Raw genomic sequence first — 22,301 nt, 5'->3', positions numbered from 1 at the left:
ACTGGGCACTGAACTGACAGGCGTCCCCAGCTCTGCTGCCCAACCCAAAGGCAGGAGGGTTAAGCTTTCGACTCCTGACTTGGAAAATGAGGTGACTGGACTAAACTTCCTCCAGAACTACTTCTAGTTGCAAGTGTACCTTCCTTTCAAAAATATTCATCATTTAGGTTGCCCAGTGTCCTCTCGACACTAGCAGCATAAACAGTCTCAATCTACTGAACCTACCGATAGCATCTGTAGAGATCTCGGGCTGAGAATATGCAAAGTCATATTCTACAAATTGATTCTAAAGAACTGTAACAAAATTCTCTCAAAAGACAAGATGATTACTTTCTTGTAAAGTGAACTGAGACTTGTAAGAATACACCAAAAAAGTGTGGAAAAAAAAGATTTTTCTTAGCTGGCAGAAGATTCTTCTCAGCTGTCAGAACAAAGGGACACAAGGCAAGAACCTGAGTTAGAAAATTAATATCCGAAGCACTGCAAAAGGCTGTAGGCGACACCAGGTAAGCAATTTAAAAACCACTTCACATCACCACAGGTGCCAACTCCAGGAATAGCACACTCTCTGAATCACTGCATTCAGATCCTGTTGTCTGGCAAGCATCTGATTAAAGAGCATGTAAATACTGGCCAGGGTGTCAAATGGCTGGGGGACAAACAGACTGAGGCAAACAGACCTCAGGCTTAAATGCTGCTAACAGTGGATGCTATAAAGAGAAGGAAATAAAGCTTACATTTACTTAATTTGTCTAGGAATTATTATACTCACTCAATGTATAGCTGTTTAAATTTAGTTTAAAAAAAAGTGGGAAATTAGATAGGAAAGATTTCTTTCCATGAAGATAGAGAACAGATGAATCAAGACAGAAAACTCCCAAGAAGAATAAAGGTAACAGCTGAAAAGGTGACATATTACTTTCAGCTTCTAGAACATTACTATTTATTTTATTTACTAGTTTCTATGAAACTAAAAAGCAATACCCTAAGGATAAACAACATGTTTTGGTGATGGACCATATTTGTGCTAAATATCAGATTGCTGTGATTAAAGGGGCTTTTGGCCTGAAAATTCTTCAGCATCATCAAAGGATAACCTATTTAGTGAGGCAGATACTCACCCCATATACATTTTTAATGAGGGATCCAAGTTCGATTGAGCTACTTGTAACTTATCTACAGATATTTAAGAAAACCAAAACCAAACCAAACCATGGAGTCCCAAGAGGCACAGTTCCATTCAAAGTGAGCAGTAAGCTTTCCATGCCACAGCCCCCACTGCATCACCTGTCTCCCACCGCGATCGTCACGTCTGGGTGCATACCCGCCCGGCCCGGCGAGCATCTGGTACTGGTTTGGCTGGAAGGCTGCGTTTGGGGATTGGAGCATCCGGTTCCATGGCAGCAGAGGTTCGGCCCCAACGCCTCTGTGGAAAAGCATCATGTTTGCATTAAAAGTCAGAAGCCTAAAATCTGGCAGGTTGTCATCATCTCCAAATCTGAGGACAATCCAATTTGCCTGGATTTGTCATAGGGGATATGTAGTATCAGAGTGGCCTTTATGTCCCTCACAGCGAGTGTAGTTTAACATGTTTCAGGAAGTATCAGCATTTATTTAAAAGGATGTTTAAACTCAATTGAATCAGAAAGGTCTGACTTAAAAAAAATTTTGTTCACCTTCAACTGTCAAGTTTCCTTTTTAGTCACTTAAAGTTTTGGACCCAAGATCACCAAGTTGGCTACATTTAAAGATGCTATCCAAAGAGTAAACATGTACAAGACAGGAGAATGAGGCTTTATTTTTAAAAATGTCCAGGCTGGTTCTTGGAGTCCATTCTTTCTAGTTAATTGCACATTGCAAATGAATTCCTACTGCTGAGTATTTTGAATCTAGGGTAGGGGACTTGGCTGTTTTTTCCCATCCATTATTCTGCTCAATATGTCAGAAGGTCTGATCAGGAGGAAACCTTTTCAAGTTCTATTGATGCAGCTTTCAATTGACCACGGTGACCTAGCAACATGAGCACTAATTGGCATGGGCTGACTGGCATTTGGTGTACAGTTTACATGGGAACACAGATTCAACAGCTATTATAACCCAGTTTGCTGGCCCAGATTATGGTCAAAAGAAATGTTTTAATTGTCTTCAAGTGCCTATTTTAACTTTGCAGATACAAAACAACAGGTATGATGTATTAAATCATAACAATTTAAAACTGTCACATAAACAATGTAGCAAAGATTTACCCTCTAAAAGCAATCACCATGTATGACATAACTTTCTTGAGGCATCTTCCTCAACTTCCATTTTATAGAACAGTCACTACAAAGAATGAACAGCAGCAAAATTCTCCAGTATACTTGAGCATTAGAAGCTCTGGGGCCATTACAGATGTTGGGAGGAATTATAAGCAAACTTTAAATTTGCTAAAGCACTGACTAGCTGGTATTAGCTATAACCGATCAGCATATGAATTTCACTTCCTAGGTCTTAGGGGGAAAAGCCCAAAGCTGGGCTCACATTCTTCTCACAGCTATTCAAGCTTGAATCCATCCTCTCTACCCCCCACTCTCCTCCCTTCACTTGGAGCTTGCCCCCTTTTTTTTTTTTTCCAAACACCAAAGATAATTATTTTTGTGTGATGGCTCTAAGAACAGCTCTTTTAAGAACTCTAGAAAGGCCAATGCTATTCTTCACAGTTTGTGGTGAAACCAGGACTCTAATAATATAATTTGCTGTGAGTCAAAATAAAATGAAAAATCTGTACCTCAGAAAGAATATGCATATATTCAGGGCTTTTAATTATTTTTTGGATTCATTAATACAAATATATTTTAGTGAGAAGGCCTCATCTATTTAGCAAAAACAGCTCCATATGCAGAGAACATATGGTCTCTTCCACTCTCTGCAGGACTGAGGGGTTAAGGTTTGTGCTGTGAACAAGGAGGCTCATCAAAACTGGGCATGCAAAACCCACTTGCATTAAGTGCAACTCACACATTGTATTAACTGTGATCATTTTTTCTTTCCAGTTTTATAATGCTAAAACTCACACAACTGAGTTTCAGGAAAATGTGCTGGTATGGATAAAATACATTATAAATGCAATTTTACATTATTTTATGATTTAAAAATAGGTTAGTAACAAAGCCACAATTTAAAAGCACAAAGTTCTCCTTTTTGTTTGAAATGATTACTTGAAATGCTTTTGACAAAAATAATATATAAAAATAATTTAATTAAAATTAAATGGAAAGAGCAAGTAAGAGGGACATGTACCTCTTTTGCTTGTTAGTGGCAGAAAGGCCTTTATTTTACACAAGTTTATCATTTTTCTACACTGTACTAATTATATTAATTATATTAGTTTGCAAATACTTACAAACTGAAATTTGCCCTGGAAAATACATTTTAAATCTGGGATGGAAGCTCTGAGGCTGACACATTTTAACTTGTTAAAATCAGTAGCCATCGATTGAGGCAACTTATTTGAGGCATTTGGCATCATGGATGGCAACAATATTCTTAAGTTTCTAAATTACTGCCCTGGAAAGTAGCTGGTAATGTGACATATTTTTAAAATTTTCTGCAACTGAGCTTAGCACCCATTTAAGTTAAAAACTAAATGGTCACCTTGGATGCGGCCAGAAAAGAGAATGCTCTGCTGGCAAAGACACAGACAATAGGGAAGAAACTCAGGTGAGAAGGAGGCACTCGATGGCAAGTGAGGCTGGACCTCACTTGCCATCAACACAAGGATCGCTAGGTTGTCTCTGTGTGGGGAGAAGAAGGTGGGGGCAGGGATGCGCCCAATGTATTTTTAAGTGAAATGAATATATGAATTATATATACTATTTCAAAGTAGGAATTAATTCAAGAAACAGTGTAGTTTATTTTTAAAAAAAGTACACTCAAAATTTTCTTCTCTAATAGGGTTTTCAACCAAACACTCAAAACTGTGTAGTGGAAAAGTATTGAACTAAATAATGATCAGTAAAACCTGGTTCTAGGAAGAATTCTACTTACCAGTTGTGACATCTCAGCAAAGTCAAAGTGACTATGAGTTTGTATTTTCTCCTCTATGTCTTGTAAGGTCAGAAAGGTTAGACTGACACGTGCTATAGAAACGAGTGAAGTACTGTATTTGCTAAGAGGCTGGCTAATAGAGAAGTCCAGGAGGCTGAATTTAAACTTTGTTTTCTTTATGAATAAATGGTGTGTTTCTTAAATGACCATGAATTAAGACATAAGAACGAATTCTATTACACTCACACATAACTTCTGCTTTATAGCACGATTTTAGTTTCTGACTAAAACTAAACCAAAAACATCCAGAAAATATGTCCCAGATCTGTTGGGTTCACGGAGTCAGTCCAGAAGATACCAACGTGGCTAGGGCAGAACAAAAAAAAAAACGATGGATGTCAGGACACAAGGTGATAATCTTAGGGAAACAACGTGTAGAGGGGAGAAAAGCTTTAGGACTGAAGAAAGGGTGCCTTGGAAGTAGAAGGGGCTCCTTTTCTTCTACGAAGTCCCTGTGGCATTATGGAATATGACACTTAGAGTCAGTTTTCTGATGACTTTCACTTGAGTGAAAAGTTTCTTAGTAAAGGATGGTGAGGAAGAGAGACCTCAGATAAGCTACTGAACTGTGTGCCTCAGTTTCCTCATCTGTAAAAATAACAGCATCCACTTCAAAGGGTCGCTAAGAGGAATAAGTGAATTCATGTTTCTAAAAGCATGTTAGGGGCTTCCCTGGTGGTGCAGTGGTTGAGAATCTGCCTGCTAATGCAGGGGACACGGGTTCAAGCCCTGGTCTGGGAAGATCCCACATGCCCCAGAGCAACTAGGCCCGTGAGCCACAACTACTGAGCCTGCGCGTCTGGAGCCTGTGCTCTGCAACGAGAGGTCACGATAGTGAGAGGCCTGTGCACCGCGATGAAGAGTGGCCCCTGCTTGCCACAACTAGAGAAAGCCCTTGCACAGAAAAGAAGACCCAACACAGCCAAAAATTAGTTAATTAATTAATTTAAAAAAAATAAAAATAAAAGCATGTTAGCACAGTGCTGGCACTTCATAAGCAGATGATAATACTGGTGATTATTATTATTATTTTTTTAAAGAAGATGTTGGGGGTAGGAGTTTATTAGTTAATTTATTTATTTTTGCTGTGTTGCATCTTCGTTTCTTTGCGAGGGCTTTCTCTAGTTGTGGCAAGCGGGGGCCACTCTTCATCACAGTGCGTGGGCCTCTCACTATCGCGGCCTCTCTTGTTGCGGAGCACAGGCTTTAGATGCGCAGGCTCAGTAGTTGTAGCTCACGGGCCTAGCTGCTCCGTGGCATGTGGGATCCGCCCAGACCAGGGCTCGAACCCGTGTCCCCTGCATTAGCAGGCATATTCTCAACCACTGCGCCACCAGGGAAGCCCAATACTGGTGATTATTAATAATATGGGAAAAAAGCAAGCAACAAAGTGGAGAAACCAAATCTTAAAATCAAGCTTGACAAACATAATGGAGAAAGACAGTTATTAAAATGAGATCAGTGTGAATGTGATAATATGTAATTTAGAAAAAATTTACCCCTCACTCATTTAATCTGTTTGACAATGGTGCTACTCTGAGGATGCTGAAGTGGTACATACCGTGTGCCTTGAGCACTTATACTGAAAACAAAACATAAACACAAGCAGTAGCAGTTATTTTAAATTAAAATGCAGCTTGCACTAAGTAGCTGATACTATTAATAAACAATTGAATAACATAATTTCTTTTATCTTCTTGAAGAAAATAATGAAATCAGGTTTTGGAGTCTCTAAAGAAAGACCTTTCTTAAAGGGGGTAGAGGTTATAACCCTGTTCAAATAACAACACTTCATTCATTTCAGATGTTAACAGCTCAGACTGCTAAAACGGCAGAGGAGAGGCAAACAAAACAGATCAGAACTGGGAAGGCAAAGAAGGAAGCCGTGCTATGAGGGGGCTTAAACTCGTCTTAGCATTTACTGGTGCTGGCAAGACCAGCATGAGACGACAGACTTTAAAGCTGCCCTTAAAAAATTATTCTTCAGATGTTAATATAATTATTCATAACACGCCTGGCTGCCTTGTCGTGCAGAGACCACCTGACTTCGGAGAGCACAACTTATCAATGAAAGAACACATGTCAAACATCCCTTGTTATTAAACCATGTCACATTCTTCCTCGTCCGTGGTACTTATTAGACTGCAGATCCCATAATCCTCTTCTGAGTCCCTTCTGCATTTAATTCAGTTCAGTCTTAAGTAGTTAAAGAAACTGTTTTCAGTGGCAACTAATAACTACTGACCTACAGTGACACTGCACTACAATAGGCCTGTCAGCCCTGAAAAAGTTGTACCAAAGAAGCTGATTAGGACTTCAAGAGGTTTGCAGCAAGAATCAATGGTTGGTCTGTACCGACGCTGCGCTGCAGGCACAGAAATGATAAAAGTGGAACCCCATTAGTTATGCCTCATTAAGCTGCACAACACTTCTAAAAAGAAATTTGTTTAGCCTGACCAAAACCTAATACAATTTTAAGCTCTCTGTGTTGCATTTTTCAGGGCACCTCAAAAGCATCAATAAAATAAAGGCCAAGAACCAAGAAAAGGAGGAAAGTATACAGGCATGATTCTTTTACTTCTACGTGTTAACCATCTATTTTCCTAAAGAAAGGGCACAAGAGAAACTATTTAGAGGGAAGAAAGTATACTTCATACCACAGAAAAGCCCAAACTTCAAATGCTGATGTGAAAAGTTACTGAAAAGTCATATTTGCTTTAATATTACCTGTCAAATCTTTGCTGCTGGAAAAGGGGAGGAGGACCTCGCCAGGAATCCTGGGGCCTCATATCTGGAAGATAAACAGGAAAGGGTTGAACAGGAGATTTTCTTTTTTTTGAAAAGTAATCGCTATTCAGCTACCCACATATATTATAATTAAAAATTCTTGAAAAAAGTTGAGACTGAATATAAATTAAATAACTAGCATAATTACACATCCTGGAAATATAAAAAGATATGAAACCAACAGGGTCAGTAAATCTGTCTGTTAAATTATTTCTCCTTTGATAACAGAACAGTTTTAGAAGCCTTGGTCATTAAACTCACGTTTCTCTCTCCCTCACTATCTGTGTACGTACGTATGTAAAGGTATACATGTATTTTACATTTATATTTTAAACGCTGTGCAAAACGATGATATTTTGGTTTTATCCGTAAATACAAACTGAACGAATAGTAACTTTAATAGAAATCCTAAAATTTGCCCCCGAAACGTGTAAACTGGAAAGAACGCTGACTTGCCTAGCTGTGCTAACATGAAGCAGACAGTACACAATCTCTCCAACACAGGTCAGAAGACATGTTCATAAAGGGACTGCCCACTTCCCTATTGTTATCTGAGAGTCAAACCTCTTGCCCTAACAGAAGCTAAGCTGGGAACATCGAACGAATTACAAGGAATAGTTAAGTGGCTGCTGGTCCTCTGTGTAAATGGGATGAAGGGCACCCCCAGCACAGTCGGCAGGTTGGTATCAACCAACCACCATTCCAGTCCCCAGTCTCAGTCATCTCAGCCACCTTCCGGCAGGGTCTGAGTGTGACCTAATTAAAACAGCTGTTCCACGAGTTGTCTAATGAGGTCTCCGCATGAGGACAGTAACCTCCTCCAGACTCCCAAGGCCCAAGGACAACAAGGCTTACCATAATGTATTCAGGCTCACATTTTAATGGAAACATAAACTAGAAACATGCTTTTCGAAATTACTTTCTTAAAGGAAAGAAGAAATGAAAGCTTATCTCTGGTTACCAACCAAAAAAATGCAATCTGGGTTTACTTGGGGGTGGGAGGGGGGGAGAAAAGAAGAAAGAAAAGTAGAATTGTGCTTTAAAACCCCCTGCAAAGGAGAATCTGGAACAAGGCAGGCACCTGACTGCTCATAAGGGTTCCAGCATGAAACACCCAGCTGCTGCTGCTCTGGAAGCAGCACAGTCGAGGTACTGGCCCAAAGAAAGCCTCCTAGATGGACAAACCACCCCAGGGGAGCCACCCCAGCCCCTGGCCCAACGATCAGTGCACGCGCGAGGCCTTCACCACCATCACTTCCAAGCAGAATTCCATTCTGAACTGAAAGAAAGGTGGCATCCCTAGTCAATCTGCATTAAGTCCCTCTTTTATCTCTTAAAAACCAAGTTAGTAGCGGTCAAACTGAGAACAACGCTGAGGAGGTTTCTCGGTGGTCATTAGATATTCAGAACCTGAATGGAAACTCAGGAAGCTCATTGCCACACAATCCACAGGAAACAGGGCTAAGATACCTAGTCTAGGCCCAGAATAACTTCTGAATCACTATGCAGACTGTACACCACCAGAAAATCTAAATCAGAGGAGGTAAAACCAGAAATTCTTACAAGACAGCAAACCACCTGTGCAGTTTACTTCTATAGAGAAACTTAAAATATACTATATGATTTTCAATGAGTTACGAGAAAGCAATCTACCGAAAGTAAAACCAACATTTTGGCCACTTTTCCTGATGATTACTTTGTTAAACTTGTAGTCCATAACCATTCAGATACTGCACAAAACTTAGGTCAGTGAAAATTGGTTAAAATGTCCCCAGAAGTATTATATTTTAATGTCTTATTATACAAAATTAACTAATATAGCAAAGGTCAAAAGAAATACAGTAAATTTCATTTGGACCCCTGTCTAGCTCTGTACTTCACATGTCCCAGAATCACTGTGGTCACCCTGGAAACATGCCTCTTTTTAACATAAAATCTTAATTCCGTGATTCTGGTTGCATGGTGTCTCTTTATACATGATGTCATCACAGAACACACTCTCCATGGTATTAATAAAAGCTTCCACACAGGATCCCTAATAAATGTAAAATTGAATGAAGGTAATAAAAAAACACATTTACATTAAGAAAAGCCTTCAGAAATGTTTATCCTAATGTTTTATGAAAAATAAAGTCAGGGAAAAAGCTGGCATATTTCCTCCCAGGAACAATATTAAGTGGAGGGAAAGTCCTCACCATCAGGAATACATGTTCACTAGATCCAAATACGCTGCGTGTTAGATTAAGCACACCGGTATTTCTAAGTAGAATTAGAATGTAATGCTCACTAAGTGTAAATGCTTTTTTTGGAGAGGGGGAGCCCTTCTCAGTAGTCTAACTGTATACCTGTTAAGTGTCTAGAAAAACAGCCAGAGCTCCTACCCCACCAATTCTGGTATGCCAGGTGCTGCCCACTCTGTGTTGCTTTCACTATTTCTCACCTCCAGGACCACTTTTTTTTTTTTTCCACACAAACTCAGCACATGCAAAAACTATAGTTTTTTTGTTAAAAACCTAAGCAAATTGTGTTAAGACTTTACAATATCTCTTGCTTTCAACCCAAGAAGAAAAATAAAAAGGGTTGAAGACAAACTTCAAGGCTACCTTTAAACAAATCTCTTCATGTGGCTCTGAGCAATATATATGGCCCTTAAGTGTTCATAAAGCAGAAATATTTCCTGGCTGGGAAGTAATGAAGTAGAATGTAAAACAAACTTATTATCATTCATTTGTATGGCTCTAAAAGAAGATCCATTTGAGAGGGAGAAAAAACAATCTGAGATAGTGAATTGCACTTCACAAAGGTACAAGCAAGAGAGAAAAAAAAAATGACAGCTAATTTTTTCCTGTGGTCTTTAAAAACGTATCCCTTTTCTAGAGCTCTACAGCCACAGAAACCAAGGCTTCACCAATAGCTCCTCAAGTGACAATTTACCTAATCAGTGCAGCAATCATGGAAAAGATTCCATGTTTACTGATTGCACTAATCAAAAATCACTTTTCAAATGCAGCTAATTGACAAGTTTACCGACTGAAATGAAGAGAAGTGACATGTCACGTTCTCCAGGTTGCAGAAGCGAACGCTTTATTCATGCTGAGCACTTGGGGCTGCACTTGACTCTGACAAGTTCCCAGGTACCCGGACAATCACCCGTCAGGCAAAAACTGACAAATCAAAGACAAATCAAAGACTGACAGTGAGAAATGCCTGCAGCAGACACTCGACAGAGCTGGCAGTATGACCAATGGCTCTCCTTGATGTAACTCTGCACCACATGAAAAACCAGCTATGATACTGATACTACACGTATTTTAAAAGACTGACTAAACAGCTTAGATCTCAATTTTACTAAAACTATTTCTAAACAAATTTTAAAGTTCAATATTCTATAAAGAGGAATGCTGATCTTTTATCACTGAATACTTTCACAGTATCTACTATGTGCCAGGCACTGTTTCAAGTACTTAATAACTTAAACTCACTTACTGTGGATATTTTTGTGAGATGGGTGTTCTCTGTACCATTTTAGACGTGAGGAAAGGGAGTACTGACAAAAGCCTGCCTGAGGTCACAAGGCTATTAAGGGGTGGAGGGAAAGCCAGGACCACCCCCCCCCCCAACACACTATGCTGCTCCATGATTCACGTGCACTTGTGCTATCAGCTGAGGTGACTCTTCGTATTATTTTATGTCAGAAGGACCAGGAGAGCTGCCTCCTCAACCAGGAGGCTCAGAAGCTCAGGGTCTCAAGAAGGTAAGACCAGGGATCTGCAAACTACTTTCAATATTTCCAAAGTTTAGAATTCACATGACTACACACACCCAATTAAGACAGGAAAGTAAAATAAACATACTTATTATTAACACATGCACTTTGGGAGTAAGCATCTTGACAAACACAGATTCATGGGTAGAAAATAAGAAAAAATCTTGGGTAAAACATCTGGAATCACTGCTCTTTTTTTTTAAATACAATTTTTACATTCACTTTATTAGTAACTGAATGTGGAAACAGTTAAACATTAGAAAATAATTCTTTTTGACATCTGACATTTTTTTTGAAAGTCCATAATTACTTTTTTTCTGTTTTGTAAGTTAGTTCATTTGTATCCATTTTTAAAATTTTTTTTTAAATTTCATTTTATTTTTTTAATACAACAGGTTCTTATTAGTTATCTATTTTATACATATTAGTATAAATATGTCAATCCCAATCTCCCAATTCATCCCACCACAACCCCCCACCCCGGAATCACTGCTCTTCTTAAAAGGATAATACTACCTTAAAACACTTTGTATTCAAAAAAGATATGTAAATATAAATGTAAACATAAGGGATCAGATACAAATTAGAACAGAAAATACATAGAGAGAGATGAATGGATAGACAGATTGATCAACGGATGGATGGATGGACTGGTTGGCATATACACAAGGATTAGGTCTGTCTGCATAAATATGAAATCTAGAGGTCACAAGAGACCATGAAATAAATATGCCAGAAAAATATTAATGACAGTAAACTAAAAAAAGAAAAGAAAAGAAAAGAAAAACCAAATCATAAAGAGCATTGGGGAAAACATCCCAGAACATGGAATTTCCTTTCTTGACAGCTGGCAGCATTTGTCTGTGCTTATCATACAACTGTGACCAGTTTACTACCATGCAACAACTGTTCTAGATTAGGCTGATTATTTCTCCAACACATCTCTTACAAAGGTATCAGGGAATACTGTGTGAAATGACATGGTTGCCTTCTAGGAAGTCCAATCTCACAACCCCAGGCTTTTCTAGGTTCTCGTATAACCAAGGGCAATTAAAAATCTTTAACCTATCCCAATCCTGCTTAAACTTCTACACTTCTGGCTTATACGGATATGATTCCCAATTTCCTCTCTCCTGAGCAGGTATCAGATCCTTATTGCTACCTCCAGGCAGATGGCATCAATGTCTTCAGGCATTTCAACCTCCACACAAATCAGAACTATCTTGTTCTTCCATCTTCCTCCATCCTCCTGTGCTTCCAAACTCTCTAGTCCCCCAAGTGCCCTCCTGCACTTCGCACGTTCAACTACGCAGCCCTTTAGTACCTCCATTCCCACCTTCTCCACTTGGAATCCACTTTGCCCCAGATCAGTCCAGACTTTCACCATCTCTCCCTAAACAGAACCACCACCAAGTCTTTCCACAACCAAGTTGTGGTTCTAGAAACGAGATGTAACTGCACACTTTTTTGCTTTAAAAAGTTTTTAAAAACCTTGCCAAAAAAGAGATAGAAGAGTTCAGTGGTTTGTGTGAGTCTAAGGATTAAGACATGATAACAATCTCACAGTAACCCTTACTAGAGAACAAAAATGTAGGAAACACTTTATAACTTGTTTTATGAGGCCAGACGTGTGAAGAAAGCTATAAACTAATCTTTCATAACACAGAGATGAAAAAATAATCCACACTATACTGACACACACACACAAAATTGATACATCACAAACAATTAGGCTTATTCCAGTAATGCCAGGTTAGTTTAACAGTCAAAAATAAATCTGTGTACATTCACCATGTAACAGAAGGAAACAAACAAACATTACCATCTCAAGAAATGGAGAAAAAGCGTTTGATAAAATTCAATACCCACTGGAAACAAGGAGTAGAAGGAAACTCCTTCTATAAATGAAAAAACTATAGCAAATATCATATTTAATGGTGAAATATTACAAGTTTTCCCCTTAAGACTGGGAATGAAACAAGGATGCCCAACATCACCACTTACACTGACTCACACTAGAGGTCCCAGGCAATGCAATAAAACAAAAAGACCAAAAGACCTCAATATTAGAAAATGAATATATAGAACTGTCACAACTCACAGATGACATGACTGAGTAGGGAAAAAAATCCAAAAGAACATACAGACAAATTTTCAGAATACACGAATTTTAGTGAAGTTGTCGGATAAAGTCAATATTCAAAAATCAACTCTATATATACAAGCAAGCAACTGGAAAACGACATTTAAAATACATTACTTACAAAAACATCAAAATATTTGAAATATCTACAAATTTCTTTGGTCCTCGATTTTTTATTGTGATGATTCAAGACCCAGAGAAAAGCTACAAGAGCACAAGGAGTTCCCACATGCTCCTCACCCACTTTCCCCAAATGCTGGCTCATCAGATGACACTAAAAGGAAAAGGCAAGCTTTCAAGTGGAAAAAGATACTTCCAATACAAAAAACCCCCAAACAAACTCATAACCAGACTATAAAAGAACTCCTACAAAGTAAAAAGAAAAAGACAACCCTTTAGAAAAATGGACAAAAGAACCAAACAAGCACATCACCAAAAAAGATATCCAAGCAGTCAATAAACATGAAAAATTGCTCCAAGTCACCAAGAAGAGGCTAATTCAACGTGAGTGAGCTTCCACTACCCGTCCAACAGAGTGGGTAAAAGCGAACAGACTGACAACACCAGGGGCTAGTTACAGCAGGGAGCAGCTAGACCTCCCCCACACTGCTGCGGGGATGTAAACCGGGCCATGTCTGGCACTTCTCACGAAAGATGACCGCGCACACAGCCCTGACCCTGCAGTTCTGGAAACGGACCCACCAGAAGCGTTTACAACACGCACCAGGACGTGAGAGCCTCACAGTGGTCCGTTCCAAGCACCCCCAAGCTGGGGACCAACTCCACACTACCCCAACTGTACAGATAAATGACAGCCAGTCACATAATGGGACACAGGAAGCAATGAGAACAAATGAACGCGCACTACAGCGACAGGCGGATAAATCTCAAGCAAAACATCCAACTTTAAAAAGGGCAAATTTAAAAAGGGCAAATTTAAAAAGGGTAACGGTGTTGGGGCTTCCCTGGTGGCGCAGTGGTTGGGAGTCCGCCTGCCGATGCGGGGGACGCGGGTTCGTGCCCCGGTCCGGGGGGATCCCACATGCCGCGGAGCGGCTGGGCCCTGAGCCATGGCCGCTGGGCCTGCGTGTCCGGAGCCTGTGCTCCGCAATGGGAGAGGCCACAACAGTGAGAGGCCCGCGTACCACAAGGGAGGAAAAAAAAAAAAAGGGGGGGGTAACAGTGTTAAGAGACTGTTAGATACTATGTTAAAAAAAAAAAAAGACAAAACTAACCTATGGAAGTCAGGTTGCCTTTAATGGGCAGGGGCAGTGCCTGGGGGAGGACACAATGGGGGGCTTCTTGGGCACCAGTAACTTTTAAATTAATTAATTTGGTTGCGTTGGGTCTTAGTTGCAGCAGGCAGGCTCCCTAGTTGAGGCAAGCCGGCTCCTTAGTTGCAGCTCACCCGCTCCCCAGTTGTGGCATGCATGTGGGATCTAGTTCCTGGACCACGGATCGAACCCAGGTCCCCTGCATTGGGAGTGCAGAGTCTTAACCACTGCGCCACCAGGGAAGTCCCAACTTTCTGTTTCTTGATCTGAGTGGTGGTTACATGACTGTGATCATTTCATAAAAATTAAACTGTACATTTATGATTTGGCACTTTATGTATGTTACATTTTAATAAAAAGTATATGTGAAAACACATGTATAATAACCTAATTTTCAAAAATTGCATATATGAAGAATTAACAGAAGAAACACACTGCTTATTTCAGGATCATGGATTTATTGTTTTTTAAAAATGTTTTACTATTATATACCATATTTTATTTAATTAACATGTATTACAGTTAACATACATCTAAAACATCAGTTAAAAAAAAAATCAGCCTCCCTACCTTCATAATCAGTTCCAATGCATACTCTCTAATTTTATATTCTAAGCTTAATACCACCTGACTACTTGCAATGTACTTCAAGCTCATCATTTTCTCTCAGCCTGGAGTATTCCAAATTCCCCCTTGTTGGCTCAATTTAAATGTCGCATCCTGGTTGATTTTTTTTCCATAAACTTTTTCACTCCTCCCATCCCCACCCCCTTTGAAAAGATATGTTAAATACAATGAGAGTCCCAGCACTGATCTGAGCCTCAGGTGACTCAATGTTTACAAGTCACCAGGCAGAGGGCCACTTGTTTCTTGCTCAAAGTGAATCCCTACTTTACAAAGCATATTTCCTATTTTTTAATGATGTAATTAAAGAGATTCTAAGTGGAACAGATTCTAATCAAAGTTTCTAATCAAAGCTTCTTTGTAAGTATAAACAGATTTTATCTAATTAAGTGCTATAAAACAGCAAATGACGAGTTAGTCAAAGTAATCAAAGGGAAGAGGGGACCCCACTATTTAAAAAAACATGCCCAGATGCTGACAAGAGTTGTCTGTTTCCAAAAAAGGCAACTAAGAACTCTAGAATTGCAGGCCCCAAAGGGTATGAAATTCTTTACCTCTGGTATGACCTTGATAAACAAAAGAAACTTCTGACTTCTTTCTCTTACTGTTGGGGCAGGATCCTGCAGGATGGAAGGGGACCTTGGATGCAGTACTTGGATTTATATGAATCCCACACTGAGTGATTTTCTGGCAAGGGACTCCATGACTTTTACAGATTCTCATATGGCCTATGATTCCCTGATTAAGCACCACTGATCTAGGCAATATTTCCCAAAGTGTGGGACATATCACAGATGGTACAGAAGATGATTTTCCGGGGGTCCATGAACAAGCTTGTTCTCTTCGTGGTTGTATTCGTTCTGATGTATATTTGAAAAAATACAGCAAGCACATCAAACCCATAATGTATTGATACACTTTACAAATTAAAAATAAGTCAATTTAAGTTAGTGAAAAAGAAAGACTTCAAAGTTTTAAGTAAGATGTCCAGGTGCCATATGGATAAACTATGGTGGCAGCAGGCCAGCAACTGGGCCTTAAGAAACAGGAGGTGGAAGGAAGCCACTTAACACAGAGCACGTGCTTTCACCTCTGCTACTCAAACCTCTTGCCACACCTCGGAAAGTCTACTCAATGCAACAACCTCAGAAATTCCCCATAACCATGGTCTTGAGAAATACTGGCTAAACTAAGCCACAGAGATTACACCTGGTCCTAGCACTTGCATCTCATTTTGTCCCCGTAGTTGGAAGCTGTGATACCAGTAGAGATAGAAATAAATGGCAAAGAGCCACAAGGAAAAAGGAACTGATAAGGAACGTGTGAGTAAACAGTTGGCTTTAACAATTAGCTGGAGATGCTCTCACCGCTCACTGGTGAGATCTCAGGGCACAGATAACTCTTTCAAAGTGATCAGACTTTTCTGTCGTATGTGGTACATGTTGATACATAATCCGGATGCATTACAAATGGAAATACTCAGAAACGCTATTTGCTAAATTTTGGGGGGAAAACAGTTGAGGGAACTACTGTACCAAGCAGATCTCCAAGAAGCCCACTAAACCCTGTGCCCCTTCTGTGCTTCCTGCACTAAACAGAATAAAACCGCTGAAGTCCACATATTTCATGGTGGAGTCTAACAATGTGCCATTCAGTGTCATTAAGCCACACAAAGAGACACACAGACAGACAGAACACAGTGAAAACAGGACCCTAAGAAAAGGAGACCATCAGAACTCCTTTCTTACAGGGCTTCAGGTTAAAAATGGTTTTGTAACTAAATCAGCATGAAAACAATACTAAGTACACAGCATAAATATTTCCCAACAAGCCTCACTTTAATCTGGTTCTTTGACAGGTGTAACTTTGGTTTAAAAGGAGTTCTAAGGGTTCTCCGCAATAGAGTAGCCCTTCCTGTTTTTTCTAAATTTAATTTTTATGAACTATTTGAAACATTCAGAAAAAAACTTAAATGCTACGACACTTGGATTTAACAAATGTTAGCAACTTGCCGCATTGTCTCCCTCCTCCCCACGCAGGGGCTGACTGGTGGGGCAGCAACCAGACAACCCGGAACACAGAAGCACAGGCTTCACAAAGAAAGTGGCTCTGAGAACTTGGCACGTGACCTACACTTCCCTGAAAATGAGCCCGGCCACAGAGCTCAGACACCACAGTTACTGGGGATACAGTTTAAAATTAATACAAAATCCGAAGCCCAACACTCAACTATTTTCTCCCATTTCCACTGCAGTCCAAATGCCATATAATCACTTTCACAGTTAACATTTCTGATTCACTTCTGTCCACAAGTTATAAGGGGTGAAGGAAAGGTCACAGTCTTCACAGAACCACAAGCTTAAAGGCATATTTCTACCTAAGGCAACACCTATCTTTATGTTAGGCAGTTACTAAGATACAATTTGAATTAAGAAACAGATACTGTTGTCTTTCAAGTAATTCCAATTCCATGTCTATTGCACCTGATTTAATTGCCCCATTACCTGTATTAACAGAATAAACAGGAGCTTGCTTCCCATACCTTTTTCTGCATATGTTCACCCAGAAGCAGATTTAGAAATGAAAATAAGAAATCCAATTCATGTTATTCAATTAACTATATACAGATAAGATAAAAATATCTGAAAGTCTGTATGAAGTATTCTCTTATAATTCTTCTAAACATTATGTTTTTAAGTCCACTATGTCTGCATTGACATAATAAATCTTTTTAGCAATGAAGATCAGAAGCCACCCTTTGTTGCAGTACTTAATTTAACAGGTAAAATAATCCATTACTGAAAACTTACTTGACATAAGCTTTGGAATCTGGGCTTGTCCTCTCAACAGTGGCCGGTACAAGTTTCCCTGGTAAGTCGCAGGTGGTGGTGCAGCATTGCTGTAAACGCCAGTTCCAGAGCCTCTGGGCATAACATGGCTATAAAAGGACCCCCCAGCCAGCAAAACAATTATATAGACATATATCCAACACATAATAAATAAATGCTGGGAGCCGTCCTTTTACTACTGAATCTGATTAAGACAATGGAAATTTAAAAGATTTATAATGGACAAAGTTCAAAACAGTACCTGATAATGGTGACAGCAAATATTCACTTATCACACCAAAGATTTTTAACCATCATGTAAATATTTATTAATTACTTTATGCAAAAAATAATTTGAGTCTATTTCTTTTTTTGCATTATATTTAGTTTTATCCTCAAAGACCCATGCTGTTGCTATCACTATGCAGTTGACCCTTGAACAACATGGGTTTGAACTGCGCAGGTCGACTTATAGGTGGATTGTTTTCAATAGAGTCCTATACAATCCACGGTTGAGGATTTTCGACTGCTCAGAGGGTCAGTGCCCCTAACCCCAGAGATGTTCAAGGGTCAACTGTATATACTACTACTCTATATCTTACTATTTTCAGTTTACTATTGATCTATCAAACATTTCCCTATATCTTTCATAGTCTTCCTAGGTGTTGACATCTGTACCTATAGAATATTTATTTACATGTTGATATCTCATATTTTACTAAACCAGTCCACCATTTAGTACCAGTAGTATAGACAACAATGCATAGAGAGATCTGAGCATATAACTAGGCTCCTCTAAAATATCTTCTCAGGATAAATTCCAATAAGCAGGACTCTGGATCAAAAGTTCAGAGTACCTTCAGAACTTAAAACTCTATTTAGAGGTATTTCTATGTTGCTTTCCAAAATGGCTGAAATAAAGCAAAAAAGAAATCTTTTAAGAATATTTTAGATTTGCATTTCTTTTACTATTAAGAATGAAGATGACCAAAGAACCACAATAGAAACTATCCTAAGCAGTTAATCCCCACAATAACTTCATGAGTTAAGTAGGTGTGATTATGATTCCCATTTTACACACAGGAAATGGAGGCACAGGGCGGTTCAGTAACGTGAACAAACATATCAAGGGGTAGACAAGGCATCTGATCTAGACGTTTAGGATCCAAAGCCCGTGATCCCACTGTCCCTTACTAGCCACTGTATAAAGTACATGCTGCTGATGGTAACCTACTGCCTAACTCCCATTTTGAATCTTAAGGTTTTCCTATGAATTGGAAATATCTATTTATGAGTTATCATCATTAATTCATAGATGATAACTCATTAATATTTACCCCAGCACATTGCTCTTTTTATCCCAGCTTTACATGTTACTGTTTCAAAGCCCTCTCTTTTATATACGGTTGTCTCCATAACTAGGAAAAAGACAATTTGATAGCTAATAAGGGCAAAAGATAAAAATCAGAAATTCACAGCAGAGGAGATACAAACGGCCAGCAGACATCTTAAAAGAGACTCAACCTGACTAACAGGCCAGGAAACACATTAAGGCAGCACAGAGACATCAGTGCTTGGGTACAAGCCCCAGAGGTGATGGCTCTGTTCAGAGGTACTGGCGACACCCAGACATGAACTCGGCCAGAACTTTCTTGAGGGTAAAGAGCACGTTTTATTCTTTTGAAATAACAGTCTTCTAGACAGCAAAATCTCTTAAGAGAAAATAACGGAATTCTCAAGCAACACGTAAAGCAATATATAAACCAAAGAAACAGAAGTGAATTTTTAAAAATGAAGAAAAGCAGAAAAGTATCAAAGTCATTAAAATATCTGCAAAATAGTTGTATTTAATGGTCTTAAATATTTGTGACATAAATGCTGACTTAATGCTTTGTGGAAGACTCAGAAAAAGCAAAATACACACAAAGAAAAACCTAAATACACACACAGAAAAACCTACCACTCACCCCAAAGCCCTGAAGGCCGCTGGATCCAGGTGGACGGGCCGCCGGTCCCGGTTAAAGCTGAGCTGGGGCTTCCACTGCCGCCCGTTGCTGGATTTCTCCCAGTCACCAGGTTTCAGTACTGGTGCAGGTTTTCTAATCATTTGAAAATACAAAAATTTAGTTATAGGGATGAACTTCGTTTATACAAAATAAACCTAGAGAGTTTTATAAATGCATTGTTGTTTACCTTGCTCCCGGAAGCATTACGGCTTTAAAAATGTAATCTTCAGCAAACTGTGGGTCTTTAAAATTAATACTAGAAGAGAACAATACACAATTTAATGATTATACTGGATTAGCCTCGCTTAACTACTATCATGTAAACTCAGGTACTTTTCACCTTTATTTTATTTAATTTTTTTTAAGGTTTTTTTTTTTTGGCCATGCTGCGTGGCTTGCAGGATCTCAGTTACCCCACCAGGGATTGAACCTGGGCCCCAGCAATGGAAGCCTGGAATCGTAACCACTAGGCCACCAGGGAACTAGGTATTTTTGACCTTTAAACAGAATAACTAAAATTCAAAAGTGTTCTCCAAAAATGATCTTAGTCACTGGATTTTGCCAAATTGCCAAATGACTAAACATCTTCCTCACCAAACTGCCACTAATTTCCAGGATGGCCCTCATGTAACTTTCTGTGCAAGAGTCATGTTCAAGCTAATTGTGAGTAATCACAGAGAAATAACAGATATTGCCTGCCCAACTCTTGAGAAATTCCAGTATAATATAAGAGACAGGTCCAAGAGGTTTGCAACAACAAAAAATAAAAAACACCTTTCATTTTGTTCAGTCCATGGCAAAGACCCTCCCTCTGGCATCTTAGAGATCAGCTCTTGTTACAAGAAAGATGCAAACAACATCAGAAACATCAATTGATATTTTTTAAAATGTAGTAACAAAATACTTAAGGACATGGGAAAAGTACACATGCAATAGACTAGACACACATTCACCAAAAAGTTATTTGTATACTCAACCATTTCCTTTTCTTTTTTGTGCTTTTTTATAGTCTCCAAAGATCCTCCAAAGATTACAGATTACAGTTGCAATCAGTGAAAAAAGGTTTTATTGAACTGGCTGACATTTTAGATAGCTAACTTTTTTTTCCTCTTCAAATACTGCCACTTACAATAATTAGGGCCCATCTGTTATAGAGAAATTTTCGTTGCAGTAGGATTTAACTGTATATTTTAAGTACACAAAAATAGTTTCATTTATAATAAAGATGCTATAAGCTCAAGAAGAGCTGAACAACACTTCATTTATTCAATCTGTTCCTCTTACAGACTCACTCTTCACCACAACTGTCTTTATCTCAGATGTTCTCTATTCCAGATGGCTTAGGGCAGGGCCAGGCACGACAGGCAATATGAAAGGTTTAAGAGGGTGAGAGAGAAAGAGATAGGTAGGTATCTGGGTCTGTTAGGGCTTTGCAGATACATAGTAAAGAGAGAAAACTTGGGACTTCACTGGCGATCCAGTGGTTAGCACTCCGAGCTTCTACTGCAGGGGGCACAGGTTCGATCCCTGGTCGGGGAACTAAGATCTCACAAGCCACGTGGCGTGGCAAAAAAAAAGGGGGGGAGAGAGAGAGAAATCTGGTGATAAAGCAAGACTTGCAACTAAAGTATATCAAAATATTTCTCTTAGTGTCAGCAGGCCTTTTTGGCAGCTTACCAAACAAATTTTCAGAGTGCCCACTGCACACACAGTCTCACAGTGGGAGCAGGGGCACAAACACGAGCACAAGCACGGAGCCTGCCTCCCCTTCTAACAAGGGAAATAGATAGAAAAGGTTTAATAACAGTTTAATAAGGAAGAAAGTGGAAAAGGCAACAACAGGCACAGGAAAGATGCTGAATCAAAGCATGTGAGTGCACATGCCTTCCACACACACGCCCTTGTGAGTGTGGGCTAAATGCATGTATGTATGGGGCAGGGGGGCCTTTCACCTGGGACCAAGGAAAACAGCACCCAACAGGCTATGGTTGAAGGTGGGACAGGACTGGCTGCAGGATGGAACAGACATGGAAAGGGGTAGCTCCGTTTAATTGGAGCAGCCTTCTCAATGGGGATCTGGGAGAGAAGTAACAAGCCCTACAAAAAATGACTTGAGAGACTACATACCTTCTCAGTTCTCCCAAGGAAGATACATAACCAGTGCCATTCTAAAGGCACAGGATACAAACTGGTTCATTACATGCAGCAAATGCTTTAAATTCTCAAGACTTAATTCTCAGGTGGAACCCCAGTTGAGAAGGGCTGGACTGGAATGAAAAAGTATGTGAACAGAAGTGGGCAGTAAGGCGGCCTAGTTGAACTGGAATGTTGCCATGAAGGGCTTGTTCTGACCACAACGTAAGGCCACTTCAAGTTGTCAAGAGAGTAAAAGTAATCCAAGATGCAATTCAGCCACACTGCATTAGAAAGATGGGGCGAGAACCAAAAGGAGGTCACAGTCCTAGCCTAGGGAATGCTGGGCGAGCTAAAGAAATGGCAGGGCTGGAGCTGGAAGGAAGATCGTGCTTAGGTGAGAGCTCTAGGGGAACACCTGCAAGGCACGCACAGAAAGAGCTGAAACTAAGAAGTGAAAGAAACAGCCAAGTAACAAGCTCCCACGGAGAAGAGAATCCCAGGTCACAGGGATAATCTCTCTCAAAAGACAACGGTTACAAGAGGTTTAATAAGAGAGCTGAAGCTAATGTTTGAAGAAACAAATCCATTTATTCATCAAATATGTATAGTTTATTATATGTCAGTTATTCCTCAATAAAACTGTCTTAAAAA

The 22,301-nt window shown here is 39.5% G+C and overlaps 1 protein-coding gene across 2 annotated transcripts in view; it reads right to left on the bottom strand.

Annotated features, from left to right (window-relative positions):
* The window catches only part of XRN2 (5'-3' exoribonuclease 2), a 78,783-nt gene that overhangs the window by 1,576 nt on the left and 54,906 nt on the right, over positions 1 to 22,301 (bottom strand). For both annotated transcript variants that reach the window (XM_067013469.1, XM_059036308.2), the window contains 5 exons: positions 19,702 to 19,770; positions 19,476 to 19,607; positions 17,491 to 17,618; positions 6,814 to 6,877; positions 1,288 to 1,426 (listed from right to left, as the gene is read on the bottom strand). In XM_067013469.1, the coding sequence (XP_066869570.1) occupies positions 1,288 to 1,426; positions 6,814 to 6,877; positions 17,491 to 17,618; positions 19,476 to 19,607; positions 19,702 to 19,770 (532 nt within the window). The remainder of the gene's footprint in view (positions 1 to 1,287; positions 1,427 to 6,813; positions 6,878 to 17,490; positions 17,619 to 19,475; positions 19,608 to 19,701; positions 19,771 to 22,301) is intronic.

The sequence above is a fragment of the Kogia breviceps genome, chromosome 14 (assembly GCF_026419965.1).
Source record: "Kogia breviceps isolate mKogBre1 chromosome 14, mKogBre1 haplotype 1, whole genome shotgun sequence".
Taxonomy (NCBI): Eukaryota; Metazoa; Chordata; class Mammalia; order Artiodactyla; family Physeteridae; genus Kogia; species Kogia breviceps.
The sequence above is the reverse complement of the archived record's forward strand: the minus strand, read 5'-3'. Positions and strand labels throughout refer to the sequence as shown.